At 41.5% G+C, this 9,651-nt stretch overlaps 1 protein-coding gene across 7 annotated transcripts in view; it reads right to left on the reverse strand.

Moving 5' to 3' along the window:
* PPA2 (inorganic pyrophosphatase 2) overlaps positions 1–7,192 on the reverse strand; it is a 109,706-nt gene extending 102,514 nt beyond the window's left edge. For 5 of the 7 annotated variants that reach the window (XR_012516905.1, XR_012516904.1, XR_012516903.1 and 2 more), the window contains exon 1: positions 6,945–7,192. Coding sequence is in view for 3 of the 7 variants with exons in the window: in XM_074396530.1 (XP_074252631.1) it covers positions 6,945–7,125 (181 nt within the window). In the remaining 4 variants the exon portion in view is untranslated. The remainder of the gene's footprint in view (positions 1–6,944) is intronic. The other 2 variants (XR_745079.3, XM_039468521.2) reach the window with 2 other exon arrangements.
* Between the last annotated feature and the right edge of the window lie 2,459 nt (positions 7,193–9,651).

A 9,651-nucleotide genomic window follows, 5' to 3' on the forward strand; every position in this document is an offset into this window, starting at 1 on the left:
GATCAAAAAGAAGAGTAGCAAGCAGTGAATTCAGAGAGAAGTTCAGTATCAGATCCAGTAAGACCTTACACATTATGGTACATATTTCAAAAAATTTGAGTGAAATGGAAAGCCGAGCTTGGACATGATCTGACTTACATTTTGAAAGGATCAAGGTGATTGCTGCATGCAGAGTAGACTACAAGGGGATAAGGGTGGAAGCAGGGTGAAGAATCAGGAGGTTACTACGACTGATCAAGGGAAAGATGATGGTGACACAGACAAAGTGACAAGGGTGGAAGTGGAAAGAAGGAACTGTCTTTTGGTACATTTCAAAAAATATGCTAATAAGTTAGCTGTGGGCTAAGAGCAAAAGTGACATGAATGATTCCCAGGTTATGGGTTAGTGACTAAAGACAGAGAAAGAAACAAGTCTGGGGAGAGGGATGGGGAGGAGGGGATCAGGTGTTCCGTTTTATACTGTTAATCTTGAGTTGCATCTTAACATTTAAGTACCAACACAGAATAGAAAGCTGGGGGTTTAAATCTTGAGTTCAAGAAGAGACTGGGGCTAATGTTATAAATCTGGGAATTGTAAATAGTGTCTAACACTATGGGACCTGATGGGATCACCTCGAGCAACAGCAATGATCAGCAAACTCTGGCTTATGGGCCAAATCTGTCACATGGCCTGGTTTTAGTTTTGTAAGTACAGTTTTACTGGAACATAATCACACCCATACTTTTACTGTCCATGGCTGTATGTTACAGTGACAGAGCTGAGTACTTGTGACAGAGACTGAATGGTTTGCAAAACCAAAAGAATTTATCAGGCCCTTGACAGAAAACTTTGCCAATCTCTGCCCTACAGAAGCAGCACCGAGAAGCAGGCTGAGGATTGAGCCCCGGGCATTTCAAAGGTTACAGCTGGGAAATATGAAAAAGGTTCAACAAGGGAGAATGTGAAGGAGACGCATCGAAACTAAGACAAAGTGCATTCCCAGAGAAATTCCTCTGCGAAAGACAAAAAAAGTATTTCGAAGAAAGTGATCAACTATAAAAAGTACTGTTAATAGGTCATATGAAGACTTCAAACTGACCATTAAGGTTGCAGCATGGAGGTGACAGGTAGCCCTAACAAGCATTTGGGTAGAGTAATAGTGATGAAAACTTAACTTAGGTGATCCTTGGCTATTTTGGTTTATATTAAACAGACTAGAAAAAAAATGACTGGGAACTCTGTGTTACACAGAGATGAATGGGTAGGAGGCTGGCTGTTATGCTGGGGTCTCCAAATGCCACCATGCAGAGCGCTGCTGGGGCACCAACACCACCAGGGGTCCTACTTCCCTCTCATCTAATAATTCAATTTGTATAGAAGAAACTAGCACACCCCTCATGCATTAGACCTGCATGGGAAACGTTTGTGTGCTATTTGTGATAAAACTTAAATTAATCCCCTTGTGTTAAGTTCTACCTCCATTTAACCCTCTATTCTATCTGATATCAACACACCCACAACCTCTCTGAGGTTCTACAGCAGCTCGGCTTCTTCCTAAACTACATCCCCTGAACACACAAACTTCAGCTGGGACTTCTTTCACACTGCTTCATTAATAACCATACCTCCAACAGTTTTTAAACTTTTTATACATATTTCAAAATCTCAAGCTGCGGTGGTTCCTTAGCTGTCGTTTTAGGATTACCCTTTCTTATCCTGATTTACTATCACTTTAATAGGATATTTATTATGGGGGAAAAAAAAATGATTGAGTCACCGTGTCATTTTTGCCTTGGTATTTCACTGTTGTCAAAAATCAGATTGTGTCTTAGGCATTAATTGCTAACCTCTATGAGACCCATCAATATACAGGATATTGCTAAACAGTAGTCAAAATTTTCCCTTCAACTGGTCTGAAATTAGATTTTATTCTAGCATTTTCTAAGTTATCTATGGGATTCTTTCTCTCACAAGAGCAAGTTGTATCAGAATGAAAGTTTATTACTTACACCAGAGCAAGTGAGAAAACTGAATGGAATGTGAAAACTATACCTAATTTTATGTACATATACCAGACAGCTAAATATATACTATATACCAACATACAATTACACACTATTACAAAACCATTTATAGAGATTCTTACTAAAAGCTTTGGCAGTGACTAAAGCTAGCTTTGTTTTATTTTCTGATAAAAAGATTAAAAAATGTAAAAAAGCTTAAAAACTTCAATAAAAATGCTTCCTCTGTTCCACATAGATCACACAATTCATATTTCACAGTATTCATATAGAAAACGTTTAAGGTTTTAGGAACTGAAAATCAAATAAAATACTTTTTCTATATTCATACAGTACCCATTGTGTTCTATTATATCAGTTGAAGTTCTGTGATATAAGCCAACTTTAAAAAGTTGCAGAAACTTATACTTAAGACTCAAACATATTTTGTGGATTATTCATAGGAAGTTCTCTTTGAAGTCCAAAGATATAGGCAGACTCCACCTACTTACCCAAATGACACACTTAAAGAAAACCTACAGTAATTTCAACATAAGCACATGCTTAGTATAAGTGACAAAGCAAATTAATTTTTTAAAACTGCATGGTTCATTTCCAGACTAAATAAAAGCAACTTGAATTATCCTCAGCACTATTTCTGTAAGTAAACCAGTTGTCTATCCCATAATAAGAAAATTCCAAATTGTGGAAAACATAGCTTTTCCCTGTCCTTTGAGAAAAGTTTGGAATCTAAGAGATTTCAAATTATTAACAAAACAAAAACTCCCAAGATATCAAAGGAATACTGGCATGCAATATTAGGTCTTTGGCTTGATATGAGTCTAACTTTATTATGATTTCACAGTTAATTCAAAGGATTCCAAGTACCCATTAAAACTTTAAGACCTAAGAAGACAGGCACCATGGTGCATGCCTGTATCCCAGTTATGGGGAAGTGGAGGTAAGAGGATCGCTTCAGCTGGGGAGGTCAAGGATGCAATGAGTTGTGACAGCACACTGTGCTCCAACTTGGGCAAAAGCGTTGAGACCCCATCCCTAAACAAACAAATGAAAAATAAAATAAAATAAAATGAATGAATAAACAACAAAAACTCTCCGAAACCTATAATAGGAACACTTTCAAAATAATTAATTTTATCCACATCCCCTTGTTTTCTCCCTTTACAGAATGTAACAATAAGGATTTTAGTCTAATGTCTTAAAGTCAAAAGGAAAAATAAATTTTATTAAATACCTATCATGTGTGAGACACTGATAATTAAACACATAATCTCATTTAACTGCCAGAGCAACTACTGCTATCCCCATTTTATTTACAGAGATCTGAGTTACCAGATGTCATCAGAGGTAAGGGATACCATCTGGTGGTTAATTCAGTTGAGTGACTTGTCCAAGACGGTAAAATCAGGACTACAACTTCAGTGGTTTGGCTATTAGTCTAGAACTGTTACAGCACAGTTGCTTCTGGAAGTTGCAGAAATCATAACCCTGGTGTCACTAAGACATTAACAAATGTTCTGAGAAATAAGTACTCTTGCAGTTCAAGTTTTGGACAAGTTATATCAGAATCTTTCGGAACTTAAATATGCACATTACTCTTCAAAAAGGCAATAAAATGGGAAGTGCTCTCATTTATTAAACCACGAAACCTTCTATTTTAAAGAAAACCTAATAATTTCCCATGGGATATCTGTGTTCAACTAAGCAGTTTGGAAAATGATCAGATAGTTCAATCTCCTCATTCCATGATTTGAAAAAATGAGGTGCAGGGAGGTGAAGTGACAGCAACATACTAACAGGACCAGGGCTGGCACCAAGAAGACCTGATGATTCCCACCAGGATGCTCTTTCCCCTAATCATCCTGTCTCGCTGTTTCTACAAAGTTTAACATCAATTTTTTTGTAAGTATTACCTCAATCATTTATTCTAATTTTCCTGAATGACAGTAAAGAGAAACCATTTACAGACATGAAGCTCGAAAATGCTCTGCCTCCCAATGAACTAGTATTTCAGAAACTTGGAATATATTTGGAAATATGTAAAATGATTCCACTTTAGTAACACTGAATAACAATTTTAGGCCAAGTAGTACTATACTCTTATTTTTCTTTGAAGTGAGACATTAGTCCACCCTAATACTGCACACAGACACACTGAGTAAAGAATATCCAATCTGTGACCATCTTTATAAATTAGGACAATTTGTCCATTGCTTTTCCCTTACTTCATTCGCCCGAGGGTGGCTTCCTTTTACTTTGTCCTACCCCTTCTAGCAAATAGTAAACAGTCATGGCCAGTGATGCCATCTGGCGGTTAGTTCAGAAATTGTTTAACCAACACACCTTCCAATCAGGATCCTACTACCTGGACCCTCCAAAACCACACTCCCCTTTCTTTCAATTTTTGCCCATTTATCTTAGTAAAACCGGTTTTCTTCTTTTCTGCTCGTTTTATCCAACTTAATGCAAAAGTATTTTATATGTGGCATTCTAGTTACAGAAAAAATCATGAGTCCTAAGTACATTCGCAGCTAAAGAAACAAACCAACAAACAATGAGAGACCAAAATAATCCCCAAAATGCCCTCATTGGAGATCCTGTCCTATTAGAGATTATTGGAATCTCCATTATTCATCCAATGCCTTCAGGGAATACCAGTGCTGAGAAGGACCTCGAGGATCATCACGTCAAGGTCAAATGCTTCATTTTATAGCTGAAGAAACTGGCTCCAGGAGAAAGAAATAAAGTAATCACCCACCCAACAGGACACAGCAACTTAATAATCCTCAAAATGCCCCCATTAGAAATCCTGTCCTTATAGAGATTATTGGAATCTCCGTTATTCATCCAATGCCTTCAAGGAATACCAGTGCTGAGAAGGACCTTGAGGATCAACACTTCAAGGTCAAATGCTTCATTTTACAGCTGAAGAAACTGGCTCCAGGAGAAAGAAATGAAGTAATCATTCACCTAACAGCACACAGCAAGTTAATGGCAGAGCCATGATTATGACTTGGACTCCCCATTCCAAATCCAGTGCTGGGTAAAGTACTTGATGTGCTCCAGGCTTCTGAAGCTTGCTTCTCCTCAACCAGTGTGTTAATTATAGTAATACTGTGAATTTCCTGAGGGCAATTTCCAAAACTAAATCTCCTCTATACAGTCTCTAGCACACTTTATAAATATTTATTGATTATTTGGGTATCTATTAATTACTGTAGTTCTTGCAAATCTAGAATACTTGCAGTAGACAGGCTTTTTAAAAATTTACTTAAAAAGCGAACTGCTGGCTGGGCATGGTGGCCTGTAATCCCAGCACTTTGGGAGGCCGAGGCAGGCGGATCACCTGAGGTCAGGAGTTCAAGACCAGCCTGACCAATATGATTAAACCTCGTCTCTACTAAAAATGTAAAAATTAGCCAGGCGTGGTGGCCTGTGCTTGTAATCCCAGCTACTCGAAAGGCTGAGACCGGCGAATCGCTTAAACCCCGGAGGCGGGGGTTGCAGTAAGGCAAGATCGCGCCATTACACTCCAGCCTGGGCAAAAAGAGCAACTCTGTCTCAACAACAAAAGTGAACTGCCATTTTGTAACACTGTTTCTATGACTATTCCCATTAATCATCACATGTAACCTTTTGGAACACAATCCATTCAGAAATTTGAGACTTCCTGTTCACCTGATTAGTCTTAACCAAACGAAGATAGAAGAAAATATGTGGCACAGGGTGAAAACTGAAACCAATTTTGAAGATAAAATTCTAGTACTAGTTGCATTGTAATCAGAAGACTTTAGGCAAGTTCCTCTTCTCTCCCAGAAAACAATCCTCGACCCTAACCTCTTGTAGGATAACTGCAAATCTTTCATACAGTACAAATGTCTATAATGCGTAGAGGTATTACTAAAAGTGATTTCTATTTTAGGCCCTGTGACTAACTACTTTACATATACAATGTCATGTAATTCTTGCAGCCCTATTTTACAGATGAGAAAAAACAAGGCTTAGAAACTTAAACTCGTTCAGGGTCAGATGAAGAACTCGAGGGCCAGCTTAGAAGTGAAAGGCTCCAGAGCCAGTGCTCTGAACAGCGGAGCGATAACACAAGGCCCACTTAGATACTACCACTCCATGGCTCTGCAGTCAGTGGGGCGTGAAGGCAAGCGACCAAGATCGCTATTTCCAGGTACAGTTAACGTACATAGTGAAACACTGGAGTACACCGAACAATGAGTCACGAAGACCGGGGTCCTTTCCCTGAACTGGGCAGCTTAGGGACCCCGCAAGTCGCTTGGCACTCTGGGCTTGTCCAACTTGCAGAGAAGGGGCTGCCCCGGAGCCAGCAAGGCTTTTTTGATCGTGGATCACACTCAGGGTGTAAACCTGTGCCTATCAGGTCATGCTTCTGGGAAAGAAGCTTTATCAGATCCCTCCAAAAAAGAAGATCCGCAGGATTAGGCACTTCAAAGTTCCGCTTCCTTCTCCGAGAGCAGGAAGCTCCCGGAAGGAGGCGCTTTCTCACGGCTTTATTGCGCCACCAGAAAGGCCGGCGGGTGGGCGGGCTCTGCCTTCCTTTCCTCACTAAGTGGTGGGAACTGAGAACCGCCGCCGGGCCTGGCTAACCGCCGCGAGCCGCCGCGGGGTGAACGCTCGCACTCCGCCCACCTCTCGGGGTGGGCGGCTGGCAGGGCGCAGGGTGCTGTCTCCCTCCCCCGGCCGCCTGCTGCCCTGCGCCCTTGCGTTCCGCTTTGGGGTCTTGCTCCGCCGCCTCCTCTCTGGCAGTTCTCCTGACTCGGCGCACGATCTCGCGGGCCTGGAGCGCTGGATGACCGCCGAGGACCCCAAAAAGAGAACGAGGAGAGACCGCGCAGGCGCTGCAAGTGCCCCCCGCCCCCCACCCAGGTTTCTCTGGCGCGCCGCGCGGCGAAGCTGCGCGAGCTACTTACTGAAGAAGAGGCGGTAATTATGCGAGCAGGGCTGTCCGCGCTCCTCGGTGTGGTACTGGGCCATAGCACGGCGCGGCCGGGTCCCGGCGCTCGTCGCCAACTGCAGGCGGGCGGCGGCGGGGGCACCCGCGCGCCACCCGCGGCCCGCGCGCAGCACCAGCAGCAGCAGCAGCGCGCTCATGGCGTAGATGGCGGTCCGGCTTGGCGTAGATGGCGGTCCGGCTCTGCGCGGAGGCACTTGAGGGCCCTGCCCGTCCGCGCCGGCGCCCCCTACCGCCGGGAGTCGTCCCTCCTACCCCCGCGCTTGGGCTGCAATCCCGGTCCTTAACCAGTCGAATCTGGGCCACCAGCCAGTTGTGCGCACTGTACCTTCAGCGAGGCTGCGGCTCAAAGAAGGGTCCACCACTCCTGAGGCGCTCACTGGCACTCGTTAATTCATACATTTATTCATGACTTCATTTATCCCGTCAAGATTTACGTCGTGATTTATTAGGGTAATGTAATACTGAGTGATTACTCTGCCGGGAACTGCTCTAGACCCTGTCCATATCGGAGATGAGCGCACACGCACACAGACATCACTATAAGACAAAATGAACAGGCCACCACGTGAAAACGTGACCTTGACACCGACTTATACAACAGAAAACCCTAGGTAGCTTATTCAAATACCATTTTCTCTATGAGGCCATTTCCTAACCCAGTAGCGGTGATTTATCCTTTCTCTTACATTTTCATTTCTCCAATGCTATTTGATACCATACCTGTACAACTGTGAACTTATTATGTTCCCTGTTTCACCTTGACCTGCCCAGTAGACGGTAAGTTGACCATGCACTGAAAACGAAACGTAGTATCCTCGCAGGATGTTGCACCATGCTTGGCATATAATTACGGTTTCCTTATAGCTTCTGAAATTCCCTCTCTGCTGTCTTTCTCATCAGCTTATAAATTTCTGGTTATGGAGCTTTCCAGAAAAACTTGTTAGAAGAGTTGTCCATAGTCACTGTCTCCATTCCTTCATATTCTTCCTTCATGTCAATTCAGAAGGTTTCCTCCACCCACGGTCATCAAATGACCTCCTTGTTATCAAATATAAAAGTCAATTATCACAGTAAATAGGAGTGAAAGAATCCAGAAGATAGAAGTAAATAAGATTTTTATAAATTATAAACTAAAACTTTTGGGCCGGGCGTGGTGGCTCACGCCTGTAATCCCAGCACTTTGGGAGGCCAAGGCGGTGGATCACGAGGTCAGGAGATCGAGACTATCCTGATGAACATGGTGAAACTCCGTCTCTACTAAAAATACAAAAAATTAGCTGGGCATGGTGGCACATGCCTGTAATCCCAGCTACTCAGAAGGCTGAGGCAGGAGAATTGCCTGAACCCGGGAGGCGGAGGTTGCGGTGAGCCGAGATCGCACCATTGCGCTCCAGCCTGGGTAACAAGAGCGAGACTCGTCTCAAAAATAAATAAATAAATAAATAATAAATAAATAAATTATAAACTAAAACTTTTTAAAAATTAAATGTATCAGTTACTCAGTACATAAAAGTGAGAGGTAGAAGAGTAGCAATTTTATAGAAAGAGGCAAAGAAATGTGTGCATATGGATTTGAAAAAACAAAGTGAAATGATTTTAATTAAAAGAAGGCATTAAAAAATTATCTCCTGATTTAAAATACTGCAGTAAAAAATTAGATTATAAATGAGATTTTAATAAGCACAATGAACACATAAATTCATAAAAATATAATTCTAACTTAAAATCCAGGCCCTTTAAGGGAAAACTTACATCCTTTACATAGATTATGTTAACTAATTTATAGTAATTAAGTTAGAATTGGAAATTTGATACTAAACTAATTAACTTCTCTGTTCTATGGCTACAAACTACACAATATGGTTAATAAGAAGTTAGACAAGATATTTATTTTTATTTATTTATTTTTTTATTGCATTTTAGACAAGATATTTAAAACCAACATTTACTTGCAAAGATCTGAAAGCTAATACCAAGATGGCTCTGTAGCAGAGAAATCCCGTAGGAGGGAACCAAGTGAATTCTGTCTTATTGCTCTTATGTGCTTGACCTCTGTTGCTAAGTTCACCTTCGTAATTTAAGATAGCTACCACAGCTCCAACATTACGTCCTCATTCCGCCTTCCAGACAGACAAAAGAGAAGAAGGTTGTACCCCTTCCCTTGAGAACATTGCTCATAAATCACTTCTATCACTTCTACTTGCATCCCGTCAGACAGCGCTTAGTCTAATGACTACAACAAACTATAAACTAGCAAACCTTATTCTGGGTAGTGATAGCCCTATATAGCAATTGGGAGCCACTGCAGAAGAAGGAGAGAATGGATATTGTAGGACAACCAGTAGTCTGCCACAAGTGTCATTTTTATTTTCTTTCTAGTCCATCTTGTTTGAGACTGTCATCATCTAGACCACTTTCCTACTGGGCACCCAGGTTCTTTAAGCATTGTGATCATTAAAATTGGGAGACTGGTCTACCTAGGTTCCAGAAAGGATCTCTAGGAGATGTTGTGACTGGCTACTTAGAGGCTCTCTACTTCGATTATAGATCCTAAAATGTTTTCTCAACAGTGGTAGCTTTGAAATGTGTCAACTTGAATAGGCATAACTATAAGGCAAAAGCTCCCATTAAAAGGGAGAGATAATCTCTTTTGTGCATATGTC

Source organism: Saimiri boliviensis, chromosome 3 (assembly GCF_048565385.1).
Source record: "Saimiri boliviensis isolate mSaiBol1 chromosome 3, mSaiBol1.pri, whole genome shotgun sequence".
Classification (NCBI taxonomy): Eukaryota; Metazoa; Chordata; class Mammalia; order Primates; family Cebidae; genus Saimiri; species Saimiri boliviensis.